The sequence below is a fragment of the Entelurus aequoreus genome, linkage group LG26, assembly GCF_033978785.1.
Source record: "Entelurus aequoreus isolate RoL-2023_Sb linkage group LG26, RoL_Eaeq_v1.1, whole genome shotgun sequence".
Classification (NCBI taxonomy): Eukaryota; Metazoa; Chordata; class Actinopteri; order Syngnathiformes; family Syngnathidae; genus Entelurus; species Entelurus aequoreus.
The window spans coordinates 35,217,261-35,240,286 of NC_084756.1; the positions used below are offsets into that span (position 1 = coordinate 35,217,261).

The 23,026-nt window shown below is 36.3% G+C and overlaps 1 protein-coding gene across 2 annotated transcripts in view; it reads left to right on the top strand.

Annotated features, from left to right (window-relative positions):
* Positions 1-23,026, top strand: part of stab1 (stabilin 1) — a 203,513-nt gene that overhangs the window by 63,061 nt on the left and 117,426 nt on the right. For both annotated transcript variants that reach the window (XM_062037804.1, XM_062037805.1), the window contains exons 24-31: positions 2,696-2,789; positions 2,863-3,021; positions 8,250-8,345; positions 8,448-8,543; positions 14,053-14,100; positions 14,186-14,319; positions 14,391-14,502; positions 14,581-14,658. In XM_062037804.1, coding sequence (XP_061893788.1) covers positions 2,696-2,789; positions 2,863-3,021; positions 8,250-8,345; positions 8,448-8,543; positions 14,053-14,100; positions 14,186-14,319; positions 14,391-14,502; positions 14,581-14,658 — 817 coding nt within the window. The remainder of the gene's footprint in view (positions 1-2,695; positions 2,790-2,862; positions 3,022-8,249; positions 8,346-8,447; positions 8,544-14,052; positions 14,101-14,185; positions 14,320-14,390; positions 14,503-14,580; positions 14,659-23,026) is intronic.

Sequence of the window (23,026 nt, forward strand, 5' to 3'; positions counted from 1 at the left end):
TTATAATGAAGGCAACACATGATGTAAGTGTCTGTATTAGCTATATTAGCCTACTATCAAATTGACTTTAAAAGTCTTATATAAGTGTTATAATGAAGGCAACACATGATGTAAGTGTCTATATTAGTTATATTAGCCTACTATCAAATTGACTTTAAAAGTCTTATATAAGTGTTAAAATGAAGGCAACACATGATGTAAGTCTCTATATTAGACTACTATTAAAAATGACTTTAAAAGCCTTATATAAGTTTTATAATGAAGGCAACACATGATGTAAGTGTCTATATTAGCCTACTATCAAAATGACTTTAAAAGCCTTATATAAGTGTTATAATGAAGGCAACACATGATGTAAGTCTCTATATTAGTTATATTAGCCTACTATCAAAATGACTTTAAAAGCCTTATATAAGTGTTATAGTGGAGGCAACACATGATGTAAGTGTCTATATTAGCCTACTATCAAAATGACTTTAAAAGTCTTATATTAGTGTTATAATGAAGGCAACACATGATGTAAGTGTCTATATTAGTTACATTAGCCTACTATCAAAATGACTTTAAAAGCCTTATATAAGTGTTATAGTGGAGGCAACACATGATGTAAGTGTCTATATTAGCCTACTATCAAAATGACTTCAAAAGTCTTATATTAGTGTTATAATGAAGGCAACACATGATGTAAGTGTCTATATTAGCTATATTATCAAAATGGCTCACGCAAATCTTTGTTGACAGAAATGTTATATTTTAAATATTATTCTACACATTTTCGCAACGTTGGAAATCATTAGTAAAATGGAGGCTTCTCAGAGGGTGAGATAACTTCTGGAAATTACTGGCTTTTAATGACCAAAGGTATAGATGTGTGTCCAAGTTAAAGGAAACATCTTCTAATGGATTTGTCACAATCTTTGCACGCTGGGTAACGTTTGCTGTGGTCTGGAGCAACACGGCACACAAACAACTATGAGAAATGCAGCCAATATTACATCCAGATAATGTGTCACGAGACATACAAAACTAAATGAAATACACAGAGGACATAAGTCCCAAACCCAAAATTGGCTCTTAAGCGTGCCTTTTAAAATTGGAAACAATGTGCCCCTCGCCCCAGATTCACGTGTCGTCACGAAAATCGCCAGTGGTGTCTATCATGACAGAACGCATGTATGAACCCATATTTGAAAACAAACAGGAAGTCGGCCATCTTGGTTTCCGTCATCCATTTTTAAGCCCAAAACAATCTACAACTCTTATTTTTTGTGTGATGTAGTGATTGGAGCACATACTTGTTGGTCACAAAAAACATTCATGAAGTTTGCTTCTTTTATGAATTTATTATGGCTCTACTGAAAATGTGAGCAAATGTGCTGGGTCAAAAGTATACATACAGCAATGTTAATATTTGCTTACATGTCCCTTGGCAAGTTTCACTGCAATAAGGCACTTTTGGTAGCCATCCACAAGCTTCTGCTTGAATTTTTGACCACTCCTCTTGACAAAATTGGTGCAGTTCAGCTAAATGTGTTGGTTTTCTGACATGGACTTGTTTCTTCAGCATTGTCCACACGTTTAAGTCAGGACTTTGGGAAGGCCATTGTAAAACCTTCATTCTAGCCAGATTTAGCCATTCCTTTACCACTTTTGACGTGTGTTTGGGGTCATTGTCCTGTTGGAACACCCAACTGCGCCCAAGACCCAACCTCCGGGCTGATGATTTTAGCTTGTCCTGAAGAATTTGGAGGTAATCCTCCTTTTTCATTGTCCCATTTACTCTCTGTAAAGCACCAGTTCCATTGGCAGCAAAACAGGCCCAGAGCATAATACTACTACCACCATGCTTGACGGTAGGCCTGGTGTTCCTGGGATTAAAATTAGTTAGTTTAGTCTTTATTTGAAGGGACAATGCACAGAAACATTAAGCTCAAAGACAGATATGTTCTGTACCAGATTATAGCTAAATAGCTAATTTCCATCTGCAGTCCCTGGCTACCTAAGTTAAAGGGATACAAAAATCATGCAATAAAATAATGACAATAAAAACATACTATAGCATGTTTTTAAATTAAAAAAAGTCATAAAATGCCCTTTCATGTACACATACTTAATATACAATACAACCACACCTCATTTACATCATCAACAACAATACATGCTTTTGTTCACATCTGTCATCATTTGTAAAAACATGCCTCACCTTTTCTCCTCCAAAGATATTGCTGGGTATTGTGGCCAAACAGCTCCATGTTTGTTTCATCTGACATCACATGGACAAAGATAAGACCTTCTGGAGGAAAGTTCTGTGCTCAGAAATATTAACATTGCTGTATGTATACTTTTGACCCAGCAGATTTGCTCACATTTTGAGTAGTCTCATAATAAATTCATAAAAGAACCAAACTTCATGAATGTTTTTTTGTGACCAACAAGTATGTGCTCCAATCAGTCTCTCACAAAAAAATAAGAGTTGTAGAAATGATTGGAAACTCAAGACCTTTTCTCCTCCAATAAATTGCTGGGTATTGTGGACAAACAGCTCAATTTTTGTTTCATCTGACCACAAAACTTATCTTTGTCCATGTCATGTCAACTCAAGACAGCCATGACATTATGTTCTGTACAAGTGTATGTAAACTTTTGATCGTGACTGTATGCCTCCATTCCCTAATCCCCTTGCTTGTCGCACCAGGTGTGTGTGTCGTGATGGCTATGAAGGCGACGGCCATTCATGTACTGCCATCAACCGTTGTCTGAAGAGCAACAGAGGGCGTTGCGATGCCAATGTAAGCTCTCATACAACGTTCCTGACAGCAGAAGAAGACACATTCAACTTTTCTGTTATTTTTTTATCTCCAGGCCGACTGCGTGTACGTGGGTCCTGGCGACGTGTCGTGCGTGTGCGTGGAGGGTTGGACGGGTGACGGCCTAGTGTGTGTGGAGATCAACAACTGCCAGCTGGAGAGTCGAGGAGGCTGCAGCCCCAACGCTGACTGCAACCATATTGGACCTGGCCAGGTCAGAGCGCTATTAACGTTGCTGTGTTCCATTTACCTCGGAAGCTGCACGGCCGAGTCGTGAGCGTTCCAGTTACGAGGTCGGAAATCACGATGGCCACAATAACGAAAGCTATTTGTGCGCTTGCCTTGTCTGAATACAAACAATTTATGGGAAAATATGCACTCTTTCTGCAACCTTCAAGTATGGTGGATGAAGAGGAAACACAGACGCAAATTTTTTCTGTCAAAAAGTCGGGATTTTTTTCTGTTAAAAAGTCAGGATTTTTTTCTGTCAAAATCGGGATTTTTTTCTGTCAAAAAAATCAGGATTTTTTTTCTGTTAAAGAATTGGGATTTTTTTGTGTCAAAGTCTGGAATTTTTCTGTGCAAAAATCGAGATTTTTCTGTCAAAAAGTCTGGATTTTTTTTTTGCCAAAAAGCCTGGATTTTTTTCTGTCAAAAAAATCGGGATTTTTTTCAGTCAAAAAATCTGGATTTTTTCAGTCAAAAAATCTGGATTTTTTCAGTCAAAAAATCGGTATTTTTTTGTCAAAAAGTCGGGATTTTTTTGTCAAAAAGTCGGGATTTTTTTGTCAAAAAGTCGGGATTTTTTGGTCAAAAAGTCGGGATTTTTTTCTGTTAAAAAGTCGGGATTTTTTTCTGTCAAAAAGTCAGGATTTTTTTCTGTTAAAATTGGGATTTTTTGTGTCAAAGTCTGGAATTTTTCTCTCCAAAAATCGAGACTTTTCTGTCAAAAAGTCTGGATTTTTTTTTGTCAAAAAGTCTGGATTTTTTTCTGTCAAAAAAATCGGGATTTTTTTTGTCAAAAAATCAGGATTTTTTCAGTCAAAAAATTTGGGATTTTTTCAGTCAAAAAGTCGGGATTTTTTTCTGTTAAAAAGTCGGGATTTTTTTCTGTTAAAAAGTCAGGATTTTTTCTGTCAAAAAGTCAGGATTTTTTTTCTGTTAAAGAATTGGGATTTTTTGTGTCAAAGTCTGGAATTTTTCTCTTCAAAAATCTAGATTTTTCTGTCAAAAAGTCTGGATTTTTTTTTGTCAAAAAGTCTGGAATTTTTTCTGTCAAAAAAAATCGGGATTTTTTCAGTCAAAAAATCGGGATTTTTTCAGTCAAAAAATTGGGATTTTTTTTGTCAAAAAGTCGGGATTTTTTTCTGTTAAAAAGTCAGGATTTTTTTCTGTTAAAAAGTCAGGATTTTTTCTGTCAAAAAATCTGGATTTTTTTTTCTGTTAAAGAATTGGGGATTTTTTGTGTCAAAAAGTCTGGAATTTTTCTCTCCAAAATCGAGATTTTTCTGTCAAAAAGTCTGGATTTTTTTTTTGTCAAAGTCTGGATTTTTTTTCTGTCAAAAAATAGGGATTTTTTTTGTCAAAAAGTCAGGATTTTTTTCTGTTAAAAAGTCAGGATTTTTTTCTGTTAAAAAGTCAGGATTTTTTTCTGTTAAAAAGTCAGGATTTTTTTCTGTCAAAAAATCAGGATTTTTTTTCTGTTAAAGAATTGGGATTTTTTTGTGTCAAAGTCTGGAATTTTTCTGTGCAAAAATCGAGATTTTTCTGTCAAAAAGTCTGGATTTTTTTTGCCAAAAAGTCTGGATTTTTTTCTGTCAAAAAAATCTGGATTTTTTTTGTCAAAAAGTCTGGATTTTTTCTGTCAAAAAATCTGAATTTTTCCTGTTAAAAATTCTGGATTTTTTCTGTCAAAAAGTCGAGATTTTTGCTATTGCTAACGATGTAGAACGTATAACGCACATAAAATGAATGTAGTTTACAGTACAGTGACGTTACCATGCATGACCTACTCAGTGGCCTAGTGGTTGGAGTGTTCGCCCTGAGATGGGTAGGTTGTGAGTTCAAACCCCGGCCGAGTCATACCAAAGACTATAAAAATGGGAGCCATTACCACCCTGCTTGGCACTCAGCATCAAGGGTTGGAATTGGGGGTTAAATCACCAAAAATGATTCCCGGGCGCGGCACCGCTGCTGCCCACTGCTCCCCTCACCTCCCAGGGGGTGAACAAGGGGATGGGTCAAATGCAGAGGACAAATTTCACCACACCTAGTGTGTGTGACAATCATTGGTACTTTAACTTAACTTTAACTTTAACTTAACTTAATTAATGTACAACAATACATTGTAAAAAAAACAAAAAACCCAGTGAAGTTGGCACATTGTGTAATACAAAGAGAATACAATGATTTGCAAATCCTTTTCATATCATATTCAATTGAATGGACTGCAAAGACAAGATATTTAATGTTCGAACTGAGAAACTTAATTTCTTGTTGCAAATAACCATTAACTTAGAATTTAATGGCAGCAACACATTGCAAAAAAGTTGGCACAGGGGCATTTTTACCACTGTTACATGGCCTTTCCTTTTATGTATAATGCATATGTTCCTTCTTGACTGTAATTAAATGTAGAATATATGTATAATATATTTATATTATTCACTTGTGAATAATGCTGTATAATAGACTGTATTTATATTATTCACATGTGAATAATGCTGTATAATATTTATTGTCTATTGTGAGTGAACTGTGGTGCTGAATTTCCCCCCGGGATCATTAAAGTACTTTCTATTCTATTCTATTAACAACACTCAGTAAACGTTTGGGAACTGAGGAGACACATTTTTGAAGCTTTTCAGATGATTCTTTTCCATTCTTGCTTGATGTACAGCTTAAGTTGTTCAACAGTCCGGGGGTCTCCGCTGTGGTATTTTAGGCTTCATAATGCGCCACACATTTTCAATGGGAGACAGGTTCCGGACTACAGGCAGGCCAGTCTAGTACCCGCACTCTTTTACTATGAAGCCACGCTGTTGTAGCACGTGGCTTGGCATTGTCTTGCTGAAATAAGCCTGAGGGATCGAAGGTCACAGGCATTCTATGTTGGTTTTTAGCCTTCCTGCTTACGTGCAGTGATTTCTCCAGATTCTCTGAACCTTTTGATGATATTACGAACCGTAGATGGTGAAATCCCTAAATTCCTTGCAATAGCTGGTTGAGAAAAGTTGTTCTTAAACAATTTGCTCACGCATTTGTTGACAAAGTGGTGACCCTCGCCCCATCCTTGTTAGTGAATGACTGAGCATTTCATGGAAGCTGCTTTTATACCCAATCATGGCACCCACCTGTTCCCAATTAGCCTGTTCACCTGTGGGATGTTCCAAATAAGTGTTTGATGACCATTTCTCAACTTTCTCAGTCTTTTTTGCCACTTGTGCCATCTTTTTTTTAAAATATATTGCAGGCCTCAAATTCCAAATGAGCTAATGTTTGCCAAAAATAAAGTTTTCCAGTTCGAACATTAAATATCTTGTCTTTCCAGTCTATTCAATTGAATATAGGTTGAAAAAGGATTTGCAAATCATTGTATTCTGTTTTTTTTTTTTACCATTTACACAACATGCCAACTTCACTGGTTTTGGTCTTTGTATATGGTTGACTTAGTGCGACAAAAACTAATCAGAAGTGCTAATAACGGATATTGTAGAAGCGAATATCATTGTTTACATCCAGAGCAGCCATCTTTGAAACAAACTCGGGGTGGGTGAGAATGCTCCGACTTTCTGAGTTGGAAATCCGACCTCGAGGGGCGTTCCAGTTGTAATTTCGCCTGGGAACTCAGAAATTCCGACTTCCCAGTACAAATGGAACGCACCTTATATCCTAATGCGCTAGCCAGCGCGCTCCGATGAATGATGATATCACAGCTCTTATTTTTTAAGCAATAAAGTAGCAGCTCAGAAACCCAGACCCAAACCCTCAAAACTAGACATGGCAAAATACATTTTAGTTTGTAAAATATGTTTGGAGAGGAGACACTTCCCTCCACAACCAAACTGCAAATGGAATGCGCATGTGCAAAGGTGCCACTGGCATGTAAACAACATGTAAAGCGTGAGAACATTACCATATTTTTTTACATAAGGCGCACTTAAAATCCTTTAATTTTTTCAAAAATCGACGGTGCCCCTTATAACCCAGTGCGCCTAAGGTACGGAATAATTCTGGTTGTGCTTACCGACCTTAAAGCAATTTTATTTGGTACATGGTGAAATGATAAGTGTGACCAGTAGATGGTAGTCACACATAAGAGACACGTGTAGACTGCATTATGACGCCAGCAAACAACGTAAAGAACTTAAAAATCACAGGATTTTTTTCTGTCAGAAAGTCTGGATTTTTTCTGTCAAAAAATCGGGATTTTTTTTCTATCCAAAAATCTGGATTTTTTCTGTCAAAAAGTCAGGATTTTTTCGTCAAAAAGTCTGGATTTTTTTCTGTCAAAAAGTCAGGATTTTTTTCTGTTAAAAAGTCTGGATTTTTTGTGTCAAAGTCTGGATTTTTTGGTAAAAAAAAAAAATCCAGATTTTTTTTGGTCAAAAAATCTGGATTTTTTTTTTTTAAAAGTCTGGATTTTTCTGTTAAAAAGTCTGGATTTTTTGTGCCAAAATCTGGATTTTTTTGTGTCAAAGTCGGGATTTTTTGTGTCAAAAAGCATGGATTTTTTGTGTCAAAAAGTCTGTATTTTTTCTGTCAAAAAGTCTGGATTTTTTTTCTGTTCAAAAATCAGGATTTTTTTCTGTTAAAAAGTCTGGATTTTTTGTGTCAAAAAAATCTGGATTTTTCTGTCAAAAAAATCTGGATTTTTCTGTCAAAAATCTGGATTTTTCTGTTAAAAAATCTGGATTTTTTGTGTCAAAGTCTGGATTTTTTGTGTCAAAAAGTCTGGATTTTTTTTCTGTTCAAAAATCAGGATTTTTTTCTGTTCAAAAATCTGGATTTTTTTCCGTCAAAAAATTGGGATTTTTTTGGTCAGAAAATCTGGATTTTTTCTGTCAGAAAGTCAGGATTTTTTCTGTAAAAAAATCGGGATTTTTTCTGTCAAAAAGTCGGGATTTTTTTCTGTCAAAAAATTGGGATTTGTGTCCGTTCTCCCTTTTCTGTCACCACACTGTGTCTGCTTGTAAGTACTCCGTGCGCACGCGCTGCCGAACATGCTCCTCTGCTCGTAAAACCAGGAGTGTCACGACGTGACGACGGGACGTCATGCCTGTAAAAAACAAAATATGGGAAACCGGTACTTTTCAAACAGAGTATAGTACCGTTTTTTTATTCATTAGTACCACGATACTATACTAGTACGGGTATACCGTACAATTCTAGTCTGCACACACCCAAACGGAGGGCTGAGTGTGACTGTTTGTGTGTCCGCAGAGCAACTGTGTCTGTAAATCGGGTTACATGGGGAACGGCGTCGCATGCGACCTGGTCAACCCCTGCTACACCAAGAACGGAGGCTGCCACGACCTGGTGAGGACACACCCGCAGGCGGAGTTGCTGCTCGTGATTCATTCTGCCCTCTCAACAACGGAATTCTTTCCTTTGCTGTTGCACGCTTTTTGTGTCTGCCAGGCAAAGTGTGAGTGGAAGAAAGACGGCAACCAAACGTGCACGTGCCCTGACGGCTACGCTGGAGACGGCGCCATCTGCTATGGAACATTAATGGAGGTAACCCCCCCACCCCCCACCACACACACACACACACACACACACACACACACCCGACTGATAGTACACGTATTATATTGTTTATTCTTTCTTGAACTCAATGATGTTAGCAGGATTATATATATTCAGAGGTGGGTAGAGTAGCCTGAAATTGTACTCAAGTAAGAGTACTGTTACTTTATTACTCAAGTAAAAGTAAGGAGTAGTCACCCAAATATTTACTTGAGTAAAAGTAAAAAGTATGTTGTGAAAAAACTACTCAAGTACTGAGTAACTGATGAGTAACCTGTTCGTTTAATGATGACGGCAACAAATAATGCACAAAAACATAAAAATAGCAATGAGCAAATTCAGAGCCAGGAATATCTCTTAAGCAACTAAGACAATAATATATATTAAATAATAATACATTAACATAAAAAAAAAATTAAGGCAAATTGAGCCACAATAACTTAACAGCACCATAGGCTCATTAGGCAGAGATTACAAAGGAAAATAACAAGTTAGCCTTTATGCAAACCATAAACTGATAGGTGTGGGCTGCACCTGGGAACACACTGATTGGTGTTTCTATGCATGCGTGTGTGTGTGTGTGTGTGTGTGTGTGTGTGTGTGTGTGTGTCTATGAGGCTGCAGTGCGTTAATAAATGTCCCCACACGATGTACATTTGACAGTGATTCATAGCAGGGAAGCTAACATCAGCCTACGGTGACAGCCAAAATATCTACTAACGTTACTTACCGCCATGTGCTTCCTCAAATTTGATGTTGAGTTCATGTAAGCTTAAGCTTGTTGTTGTCACATGACCAGGCGGTCATGTGACCGCCTGGTGAAACGTAGTCAAACGTCACCAGTGACTGCATTTGATTGGTGAAACGCAGGCATGCGATAGATCCTACTTTGAAGGTCTGTCTGACAAACCAAAACAAACAAAGCGTGCATTAACAGATGGATAAAAATCAGTAGCGAGTAGCGAGCTGAATGTAGATAAATGGAGCGGAGTAAAAGTAGCGTTTCTTCTCTATTAATATACTCAAGTAAAAGTATGTTGCATTAAAACTACTCTTAGAAGTACAATTTATCCCAAAAGTTACTCAAGTAGATGTAACGGAGTAAATGTAGCGTGTTACTACCCACCTCTGTATATATTTACACTACATACCCATGTAGAATAAGCCAAACCTTGAAACTGAGTGCTGAAACGTTTGAGCAAAACAAACATTTCCAGGACTTAAAAAGTTCATTAAAAACGGTCATCAGCAAATTTCCTCAAGAAGTCAACTGCAGTCAGAGTTGAGCTCTTTTGGTAGGAAAAGTGTGACGATAACCAAAGAATAGGGCAGGGGTCGGCAACCCAAAACGTTGGAAGAGCCATATTAGACCAAAAATACAAAAAACAAATCTGTCTGGAGCCGCAAATAACTAAAAGTCTTATATAAGTGTTATAATGAAGGCAACACATGATGTAAGTGTCTATATTAGTTATATTAGCCTACTATCAAAATGACTTTACAAGTATTATATAAGTGTTATAATGAAGGCAACACATGATGTAAGTGTCTATATTAGCTATTATAGTCTACTATCAAAATGACTTTACAAGTATTATATAAGTGTTATAATGAAGGCAACACATGATGTAAGTGTCTATATTAGTTATATTAGCCTACTATCAAAATGACTTTAAAAGTCTTATATAAGTGTTATAATGAAGGCAACACATGATGTAAGTGTCTATATTAGCTATATAGTCTACTATCAAAATGACTTTACAAGTATTATATAAGTGTTATAATGAAGGCAACACATGATGTAAGTGTCTATATTAGTTATATTAGCCTACTATCAAAATGACTTTAAAAGTCTTATATAAGTGTTATAATGAAGGCAACACATGATGAAAGTGTCTTTATTAGCTATATTAGCCTACTATCAAAATGACTTTAAAAGTCTTATTTCAGCCCTTTGAGACACTTGTGATTTAGGGCTATATAAATAAACATTGATTGATTGATATAAGTGTTATAATGAAGGCAACACATGATGAAAGTGTCTATATTAGTCTACTATCAAAATGACTTTAAAAGTCGTATATAAGTGTTATAATGAAGGCAACACATGATGAAAGTGTCTATATTAGTCTACTATCAAAATGAATTTAAAAGTCTTATATAAGTGTTATAATGAAGACAACACATGACGTAAGTGTCTATATTAGTCTACTATCAAAATGACTTTAAAAGTCTTATATAAGTGTTATAATGAAGGCAACACATGATGTAAGTGTCTATATTAGTTATATTAGCCTACTATCAAAATGACTTTAAAAGTCTTATATAAGTGTTATAATGAAGGCAACACATCATGAAAGTGTCTTTATTAGCTATATTAGCCTACTATCAAAATGACTTTAAAAGTCTTATTTCAGCCCTTTGAGACACTTGTGATTTAGGGCTATATAAATAAACATTGATTGATTGATATAAGTGTTATAATGAAGGCAACACATGATGAAAGTGTCTATATTAGTCTACTATCAAAATGACTTTAAAAGTCGTATATAAGTGTTATAATGAAGGCAACACATGATGAAAGTGTCTATATTAGTCTACTATCAAAATGACTTTAAAAGTCTTATATAAGTGTTATAATGAAGACAACACATGACGTAAGTGTCTATATTAGCCTACTATCAAAATGACTTTAAAAGTCTTATATTAAGTTATAATGAAGGCAACACATGATGAAAGTGTCTTTATTAGCTATATTAGCCTACTATCAAAATGACTTTAAAAGTCTTATATAAGTTTTATAATGAAGACAACACATGACGTAAGTGTCTATATTAGTCTACTATCAAAATGACTTTAAAAGTCTTATATAAGTGTTATAATGAAGGCAACACATGATGTAAGTGTCTATATTAGTTATATTAGCCTACTATCAAAATGACTTTAAAAGTCTTATATAAGTGTTATAATGAAGGCAACACATGATGAAAGTGTCTATATTAGTCTACTATCAAAATGACTTTAAAAGTCGTATATAAGTGTTATAATGAAGGCAACACATGATGAAAGTGTCTATATTAGTCTACTATCAAAATGACTTTAAAAGTCTTATATAAGTGTTATAATGAAGACAACACATGACGTAAGTGTCTATATTAGCCTACTATCAAAATGACTTTAAAAGTCTTATATAAGTGTTATAATGAAGACAACACATGATGTAAGTGTCTATATTAGCCTACTATCAAAATGACTATGTGTGTGTCCTGCAGTGATAATGATACTTGTAAGAAACTCCCTTTATTTGTCAACCATGGAGACGAGTATTAGTGATTTAGAAGTAGCTAAAACACTTCCGACTGGGGCTGGACTTCAGTCGCTAGCTAGCTAGCTAGCCAGTCACTGTGTCTGCTTGTAAGTGCTCTGTGTGTGTGCGCTGCCGAACATGCTCCTCTGCTCGTAAAACCAGCAATGTCACGACGGGGGCGCGGGGGTATACCGCCACTTTTCAGAGTATTAGTATTGTTTTTATTTAAATTCTCTACACACCGCCACCGCCACACAAAAGGTCAGTTAATAAATGTCAGGGTGCACGCCACTTCTGAAATCCAAATTTCATCCCTGGAAGTTACCGCCCTGACTCTGTTTAGGAGTTGGACATGAACCCTAAGCTCTCCAGCCTCTAAACAGCCATATTGGACCAAAAATACAAAAAACAAATCTGTCTGGAGCCGCAAAAAACGAAAAGTCTTATATAAGTGTTATAATGAAGGCAACACATGATGTAAGTGTCTATATTAGCCTACTATCAAAATGACTTTAAAAGTCTTATATAAGTGTTATAATGAAGGCAACACATGACGTAAGTGTCTATATTAGCTATAATAGCCTACTATCAAAATGACTTTAAAAGTCTTATATAAGTGTTATAATGAAGGCATCACATGACGTAAGTGTCTATATTAGCTATAATAGCCTACTATCAAAATGACTTTAAAAGTCTTATATAAGTGTTATAATGAAGGCATCACATGACGTAAGTGTCTATATTAGCTATAATAGCCTACTATCAAAATGACTATGTGTCGCAGGCAGAAGCAAATCTTCGTTGACAGAAATGTTGAAATGTAATATTTATTCTACACATTTTTACAACATTAGAAAACATTAGTAAATCAAAGGTTACTCAGAAAGTGAGATAACTCCTGGAAATGACTGGCTTTTAATGTCCAAAGGTATAGATGTGTGTGTCCAAGTTAAAGGAAACAGCAGGATTTCTTCTCTTAATAGATTTATTACAATCTTTGGCAAACTAGATAATGTTTGCTGTGGTCTGGAACAACATGGCACACAAACAACTATCTGAAATGCAACACAATATAGATAATGTGTCATGAGACATGCAAAACAAAATTATATACTGTATAGGGATGTCCGATAATGGCTTTTTGCCGATATCCGATATTCCGATATTGTCCAACTCTTTAATTACCGATACCGATATCAACCGATACCGATATCAACCGATATATGCAGTCGTGGAATTAACACATTATTATGCCTAATTTGGACAACCATGTATGGTGAAGATAAGGTACTTTTTAAAAATAATAATAAAATAAGATAACTAAATTAAAAACATTTTCTTGAATAAAAAAGATAGTAAAACAATATAAAAACAGTTACATAGAAACTAGTAATTAATGAAAATGAGTAAAATTAACTGTTAAAGGTTAGTACTATTAGTGGAGCAGCAGCACGCACAATCATGTGTGCTTACGGACTGTATCCCTTGCAGACTGTATTGATATATATTGATATATGATGTAGGAACCAGAATATTGATAACAGAAAGAAACAACCCTTTTGTGTGAATGAGGTAAATGAGGGAGGGAGGTTTTTTGGGTTGGTGCACTAATTGTAAGTGTATCTTGTGCTTTTTATGTTGATTTAATAAAAAAAACAACTAAAAAAAAAACAAAAACGATACAGATAATAAAAAAAACGATACCGATAATTTCCGATATTACATTTTAACGCATTTATCGGCCGATAATATCGGCAGGCCGATATTATCGGACATCCCTAATTATATACAAAGAGGATAAAAGTAAAGGATACTGAATGAGCTCCAATATACCTACAAACGAGGCATAATGATGCAATACATACAGCTAGCCTAAATAGCGTGTTAGCATTGATTAGCTTGCAGTCGTGCATTGACCAAATATGCCTGATTAGCACTCCAACAAGTCCATAACATCAACAAAGCGCACCTTTGTGCAATCACGCACAGCATACAACTTTTGGTGGACAAAATGAAACAAAGTAAAAAGTAAGTAAAATTTACATGTTTTTTGTTTGTTTTTATTCAAATTCTCTACACACCGCCACACAAAAGGTCAGTTAATAAATGTCAGGGTGCACGCCAATTGTGCCCACTTCTGAAATCCAAATTTCATCCCTGGAAGTTACTGCCCTGACTCTGTTTGTTTAGGAGTTGGACATGAACCCTAAGCTCTCCAGCCTGTACTACATGATCCATGTGTGTAAGAAACGCAACCGCACGTTTATTCCGCTGAATCATTGACGGCGTCCTAACTTTTTTGACCGTGTGATGTGACTTCCAGAAGTACAGTCACTCCTCCGAGGACCTCAGTGGCAACCTCACGGTGCTGGTTCCCAGCCGGCAGGCCCGGAGTAACATGAGCGCTGAGGAGACTTCGTTCTGGGGCGGCCGACACCGCCTGCCCCACTTCCTGAGGTGGGTTGTCTGGCACACTCACCCCCGCCCGGAGCGCCGATTCTCTTGACTGCTTCACTTGCTGATTTCAGGGCTCACATCCTGCAAGGGATCTACTCAATAGAAGACATGGGGGGAATGGTGGGCCAAAAGCTTGCCTCCTTGAACACACCCACACTGTGGGAGATCAGGAACAGCAGCAAGGTATTATTAGCAGCGATATTTATCTTCCTGGGCTAACTTGGTGAGGCAGTCGTGTTAGTAAGTGTCGTGTTGTCGCAGGGAATTCTTATTGGAGACGCCTCCATCGTCGAACGCAACCTGCCTGCAGTCAATGGCTTCATCCACATCATCGACCGGGTAGGTGCTAGTGATCTGCCATACCCCTGACTTCACCTTCCTATCCCATACCGAGTAAAATTCCGGCTGGTATGGGCTGGTAGACTTGTGCAAATACAGTCAAACCTGTCTATAGAGGCTTTGCATCTGACGTCATCAGCCACGCTTGGCGGCCATCTTGCCGGTCACCAGTTCAGTGCCGGTAGGGATGATACTCGAAACCGGTTTTCCCGGGTTGTTCGATAAGAAAAGAACCGAGTCCTCGGACTCGAATCCCTTTTTGAGAACCGGTACCCGTTATCGAGACCACTATAGTAAAGAAAAAGAGTTGGTTCTTTATTCGAATCCCGTCCCGACCAGAAATGCTCCGTGTGACATCACAAGAATTGACGTCACGTAGCTCAGTCATTAGGCGCAGATAGCGAAAGCAGGAAAAAAATGGACGGGAAAAAGCGCTCCAAGGTGTAATAAAGTTCAAAACAAAAGGTATAATCCAATGAATAACTTTACTGAGAGATTTGAGCAAACACATGAAGAACACTTTTACGACCAACCGGAAACATAGCAACCAGGCTAGCAACGCACCTCCTTTACGGCAGCTGTCGCAACGTTCTTAAAGCAACCGCAGCACATACATATATATGACATCTCCCTTTTTTAACTTTTGTTTTTCTTTCCTTGTAAGCAAAACAAAATCACACTGTATATGTGTTGTCTGTCTAATTATAAATAATGCAGACGAGGCGTGTTGGCTGAGTTCTTGACGTTTACTTTCACAGCGTGCTCATAACCTCATTCTTAGCTGCCTGGTGACGATATGCAACACTTTTCGGGGCTACCGCGCATGCTCGTCACTCCCGTTGCATGATGGGTAGTGTAGTTGTTATATTCCCTAGCTCATAACATCGTTCCCCCTATAAAGAAATAATGTTAACTCAATAAAGTGTATTTCTTTTTTTAGCTTTAACTTTTCATTTTTTAGCATTGTCACCACATTTGCAAACAACTTTTCTCTTCATAGAATTTTCTTTCAATAAAGAAATAAAGTGCAAAAATGTCAAAGCATCATAACAAACAGTTATGTCAAATAGCAGCAGAAGTGCACTTTTTGGAAAGCTGTATTATTTTCAGTTTTGTGCCCAAGGGACTGATTTTATTTAACACTATATTATTATTTATACACCTACAGTGATCACAGAGACAGGTTGTTTTTGTGTTACTGTATATATTTGTTTCTCTGAAAAATCCCACTTAATATACTTTGGGTAACAACAGTCAATATTTATTTATTTTATTTTATTTTTTTAGGTGGGTAACAGTCAATATTTATTTATTTATTAGATTAAATTGTTTTCTTATACAATAAAAGTGAGCTTTTGTTAAACCAAATATTGTGTGTTTTTTTCCATATACAACAACCTATCTGGACTCGATAAGAGAATCGATAAGGAATCGGTTCGATAAGAGGATTCGATAATAGGCTCGAACTCGATAATTTCTTATCAAACATCATCCCTAAGTGCCGGTCAACGACTCACACACGCTTTCTTGTTAGATCTGCTGCTATTTGAGCTTGGAAATGCCGGAAACCTGCTGTGCTGTTGGATGTAGCAATAGACGAGGCGATAAACCAAATCTTAGCTTCTATAGATTCCCGGCAAACATCAAAAAACGCGATAAATGGATCGCGGCGATTTGTTGTGAACGATGGAAACCTACGTTTTACACAAGGATATGCAATGAACACTTCATATTAGGTATGTAAACAAACTAAAACAGTAGGCTCTTCTGTGTGTGCTTTTTCCTTACCTTGGTCATGAGAAGAAATCGATTCTTGTTTGGAATCTGCCATATCAGCCCATCATGCACAAAACCTGCTGTAAAATACTCGTAGGCATCCAGACTCTTGTATGCCTTCAGGTCCTTTCCAGTGTACGGAGATGGTGAATCGACGAGGTCATTATAAATGTCTGGATATGAGAGATCAGGCAGGTCGGCTGTCGCAAAATGCTCAGGTGATTTTAGCATGCTTCTCGGTAAAAGGTACGGATCCGTTGTGCCAACAAGGTTCAACTTCTCTCTGTAACGTTTCTTGGACTCTTCATCCAAATGCACAACTTCATTGGATAGCAAATCAGCCATAATTCGGATGAAATCGGTGAAAATGTAGCGCAGAAATCAAACCGAATCCGTACGAACACGTAGGAACGAGCTGACCGGTTGACCGGCAAGATGGCGGCATAACACAAAGTCACGTGATAAAATCACGTGACTGCAAAGCCTCTATAGCAGGGGTCACCAACGTGGTGCCCGCGGGCACCAGGTAGCCCGTAAGGACCAGATGAGTAGCCCGCTGGCCTGTTCTAAAAATAGCTCAAATAGCAGCACTTACCAGTGAGCTGCCTCTATTTTTTAAATTGTATTTATTTACTAGCAAGCTGGTCTCGCTTTGCCTGACATTTTTAATTCTAAGAGAGACAAAACTCAAATAGAATTTGAAAATCCAAGAAAATATTTTAAAGACTTGGTCTTCACTTGTTTAAATAATTTCATTAATTTTTTGACTTGGCTTCTTATAACTTTCAGAAAGACAATTTTAGAGAAAAAATACAACCTTAAAAATGATTTTAGGATTTTTAAACACATATACCTTTTTACCTTTTAAATTCCTTCCTCTTCTTTCCTGACAATTTAAATCAATGTTCAAGTAAATGTATTTTTTTTATTGTAAAGAATAATAAATAAATTTTAATTTAATTCTTCATTTTAGCTTCTGTTTTTTCGACGAAGAATATTTGTGAAATATTTCTTCAAACTTATTATGATTAAAATTCAAAAAAATTATTCTGGCAAATCTAGAAAATCTGTACAATCAAATTTAAATCTTATTTCAAAGTCTTTTGAATTTCTTTTAAAATTTTTGTTCTGGAAAATCTAGAAGAAATAATGATTTGTCTTTGTTAGAAATATAGCTTGGTCCAATTTGTTATATATTCTAACAAAGTGCAGATTGGATTTTAACCTATTTAAAACATGTCATCAAAATTCTAAAATTAATCTTAATCAGGAAAAATTACTAATGATGTTCCATAAATTTAATTTTTTCAAAAACATTTGAATTAGCTAGTTTTTCTCTTCTTTTTTTCGGTTGAATTTTGAATTTTAAAGAGTTGAAATTGAAGATAAACTATGTTTCAAAATTTAATTGTCATTTTTTTCGTGTTTTCTCCTCTTTTAAACCGTTCAATTAAGTGTAAATATCATTACTTATTAATAATAACATAGAGTTAAAGGTAAATTGAGCAAATTGGCTATTTCTGGCAATTTATTTAAGTGTGTATCAAACTGGTAGCCCTTCGCATTAATCAGTACCCAAGAAGTAGCTCTTGGTTTCAAAATTATTTTTTTTGTCCTCTCCAGCTTCTCATGCAAATCATATAGTTGATGTAGATGCCCATATCGGCTGTTCAGATTTACTTTACAAAAGAGAAGTGTAGGATACTTCTCTTGTTGCCTTATTTGTATTTGACTTTATTAAATGTATTTATATTAGAAACACATGTGTATATAACAAAGGGTGCAAAGTCTGCAGGCAGTAGGAAACACATGGTTAAAGGCCTACTGAAATGAATTTTTTTTATTTAAACGGGGATAGCAGATCTATTCTATGTGTCATACTTGATCATTTCGCGATATTGCCATATTTTTGCTGAAAGGATTTAGTATAGAACAACGACGATAAAGATTGCAACTTTTGGTATCTGATAAAAAAAGGCTTGCCCCTACCGGAAGTAGCGTGACGTAGTCAGTTGAACATATACGCAAAGTTCCCTATTGTTTACAATGATGGCCGCATGAAGTGAGAGAGATTCGGACCGAGAAAGCGACAATTTCCCCATTAATTTGAGCGAGGATGAAAGATTTGTGGATGAGTAAAGTGCAAGTGAAGGACTAGTGGGGAGTTGAAGCTATTCAGATAGGGAAGATGCTGTGAGAGCCGGGGGTGACCTGATATTCAGCTGGGAATGACTACAACAGTAAATAAACACAAGACATATATATACTCTATTAGCCACAACACAACCAGGCTTATATTTAACATGCCACAAATTAATCCTGCATAAAAACACCTGCGTGTTTGTTATGCTAGCTCCTAGCTCCTCTGCTAGCTCCTAGCTCCATAGAACACGCCAATACAATTCAAACACCTGATCAACACACACAATCACTCAGCCCAAAAGACCGTTCACCTAACCCAAGGTTCATAAAGCTTATATATTTTAAAAAAGTTACGTACATACGCAAAAAAAAGTTGCGCACATACGGTCAAGCGATCAAATGTTTAGAAGCCAAAGCTGCATACTCACAGTAGCACGTCTGCGTCTTTGTCATCCAAATCAAAGTAATCCTGGTAAGAGTCTGTGTTGTCCCAGTTCTCTACAGGCGTCTGTGTATCGAAGTCAAAAGTCCTCCTGGTTAGAGTCTCTGTTATCCGAGTTCTTCCATCTTGACTGCATCTTTCGGGAATGTAAACAAAGAAGCGCCGGCTGTGTACTGTTGTGGCTGACTACGTTCGAAAAATACGTCCATTTCGCACCGACAACTTTCTTCTTTGCTTGTTCAGCTTCCTTCTCCATAATGCAATGAACATGATTGAAACAGATTCACGAACACAGATGTCCAGAATACTGTGGAATTATGAAATGAAAACAGAGCTTTTTCGTATTGGCTTCAATGTGGAAGGCATACCCGTGTTCCCCGGTCTACGTCACGCGCAAACGTCATCCTCAGAGGCGTTTCGAACCGGAAGTTTAGCGGCAAATTTAAAATGTCACTTTATAAGTTAACCCGGCCGTATTGGCATGTGTTATAATGTTAAGATTTCATCATTGATATATAAACTATCAGACTGCGTGGTCGGTAGTAGTGGGTTTCAGTAGGCCTTTAAGTGTAGGGAGTAAAACTGATGGCAGTCTAAAGTTCAAGATTTTTGGAGCTCTTTGTTCAGTGGATCAGATGTTTGATGAAGCTCTGTGTCTATCTACCACCACTCCTGTTTTCTGTTTATTTGTTACTGACTGGCAGGACACCTCTGCCTCTGTTTCACTTTATGTTGCTGGTAAATAATATGGTTGTAGTAGTAGGCTAAAGTTAAATTATTTAGTATGCACTAATTAAAGGGGCCGAGCTTTAAGAGACATTTTAGCTTTTATATTTTATAAGATATATTTTTTGTAAGAGCCACAATTAATAAATATATTTCAGTGAATAACTTATTGTTCAAATCTGTATATAAATATGTACATAAAGTGTTGTAATTATATTGTAAAATGGATGGATGGATGGACGTTTAAAACAAAACTGTTATTATTAATTAGTAAGTATACATTTTTTTAGGGCTCCAGCGTAGTCACCATTTCTTTTGATGCCACTGATTCATGGGATTCAAAAAGTTTATACTTCCCATTCCCTTTGGAGATATTTTTAATATAATTTTTAATTGTATTTCATTTTCTTAATTCTATTTTCTTTTCTTTTTTGTGAAATAATAATATTGCCATTGAGCACAAGACTGTTCACTGGAGATATGTATGCATATTATGTACTACATGTATGATGTGGAGCTGACTATGACATACTCATACTCAAACAACAACAATAAACAACAATAACATTGTGAAGCCTTTAAAGCGCTGCTGTTAGATGTGGTTTTCCCGGGTCAACACACTGAGCCAACGCGACACTCATTGACTATTTAGCGTCCTGCGTTGCTTGGGTCTCGAGTAATTAATAATGGCTACTGAAGAGATGCTTGCATTATTGGAGCCAGAACTAATCAAAGTTGAAAAAATTGTCACTTTTGCTCAAGATGTTGAGGTGTTTGTGGTTATGAAATCACCTCGACACATAAACATAAATTAGGCTTAACAGATAAAGGGCGTTTTTTGGGACCTGAAAGCTTCTTTGAGAATGGCTGTCAAAAAAGCAAGTGATGAAAGTATTGTATTTTCTAGTTTCGGTAAAACCAACTACGAATAATAGCAAAGGGCAGACAGGAAAACAGAGTGTAACAAGAAAGGATGTAGGAATGAGTTTAGCAGTGGGGGTGACACTATCGGAAACTTATTATAACTATAACCCTATAACCTACCCCAAAATCTTATAAAACTATGCGGTGTTTCCCACACATTCATTTATTTGTGGCGGCCCGCCACGAAAGAATTACGTCCGCCACAAATAAATAAAAATAAATTTAAAAAAAATCTTTTTTTTTTTTTTTTTTTTGTCCTGTCCAGATTCTAAGGCAAATCATATAGTTGATGTATATGCCCATATAGGCTGTTCAGATTTACTTTACAAAAGAGAAGTGTAGGATACTTCTCTTGTTGCCTTATTTGTATTTGACCACTACTGTTTTCTGTTTATTTGTTACTGACTGTGGCAGGACACCTCTGCCTCTGTTTCACTTTATGTTGCTGGTAAATAATATGGTTGTAGTAGTAGGCTAAAGTTAAATTATTTAGTATGCACTAATTAAAGGGGCAGAGCTTTAAGAGACATTCTAGCTTTTATACTTTATAAGATATATTTTTTGTAAGAACCACAACTAATAAATATATTTCAGTGAATAACTTATTGTTCAAATCTGTATATAAATATGTACATAAAGTGTTGTAATTATATTGTAAAATGTATGGATGGATGGAGGGACGTTTAAAACAAAACTGTTATTAATTATAAATTATAATTAATATAATTATACAGTATACATTTTTTGAGCCATTTTAGAGAAAATCATATCATTTTAGTAAATTATGCAAATTAATTGATGATGTCATGGTGACCACACCCATAGCCACGCCCCCACCGCCACAGGTATCTTGGCAGTTTATGGGAAACACTGCAGTATAACCTCTTGAACCAATATCATGTTGATATCATGGCAGTCAGTGGAGCGCTTACTTTTACACTTCCGCACAATGTTTGTCACTTCCTGCTCATTTGTAGCTGAGAGGAAGAATGAGGAAGAATTCTGTTCAATAGTTGATTTTGTAACTCCATTGTCTGGGATATCAACAGCCAACTTAGGACCAACATTTACTAAAAAACTATTGAACTTATTCACTACATTACTCATATTATAATCTTCACCGTTTTCATCAATAAAGTAATTATAAGGCGCACTGCCGATGAGCAGGTCAATTCAGGTCTTTTTTCATACGAAAGGCGCAACGGATTATAGGGCGCATTAAAGGGGTCATATTATGATTTTTTTCTAAATTAAAAACACTTCCTTGTGGTCTACATAACATGTAGTGAACAAAGTTTGCAATGGCTGTTTTATTGCGATTGCTTTTTTTTAATTTAATGACACCTAGATTAATAATTATTTAGGAAACTTAACCTCATTTAATCTATGCTTTTTTTTGCCTATGTGAGATCAGTGTATTGTCATATATTAAGTGTACATTTTTTCCCACCAATCACTTTTCATTTAGGCCAAGGGTGTTATTTTTACATTTTATTATTATACTTGTCTATTAAACAGACAAGAAGCAAGGAATTAAACAGAGACAGGATTCAATGTAGCTCAATGAGGAGAGACACCTGGGCTGTACTCTTGTACAGTTGTCCATCACGCTCTGACGAAAGGATTGCACGCCTCCTCTTTTATTTGGACTTTCCCTGATTACATGGCAACAGCTGTTTCTAAGGGGAGAGGGGGTCATAAACAGCCGTTGCCCTCGGTCACAAAACAATTGAAAGAAAAGACGCCTGGAGCTTGCGTCAGGTCCTTCTTCCTCTCCTCTTTGTAGATCTCGGGTCAAGACAAGATCTTCCTGTGGATTACAATAGATCAAAGAAACCGACACCTTCATGTCGCTTCCCATCCTACACGGTGGAGTTTTAAAAGCCTTTTGCTTGGTAAGGGAACTCATGGAAACACAAAGTTTTGTGATAATTTACATACAATTATTCTGACAGATGTGAAACTCATTTTAGCTCAAGGGCCTCATGGAGGAAAATCTATTCCCAAGTGGGCTGGACTGGTAAAATCAAGGCATGATAACTTAAAAAAAAAAAAAAGACAACTTCAGTTTGTTTTCTTTGTTTAAAAATGGACCAAGCACATTCTGAAAATGTACAAATCATAATGTTTTTTTTTTTTACACTTACATGTCACGGCTAAAAGTATTGTATCTCCATTTGTCATAATTTGTACTTTCTGAATAAATTGTGTGATGTGTTCGTCAGTCAAATAGGTGGAATTGAGTCTGGCAACGTTTCAAAATGCTCCCATTAGTGTTATTTTTTAATCAATCAGAAGATGAAATCAATAATAATATCAAAATCAAATTACGGGATGTTATTAATGTAACTTACTCAT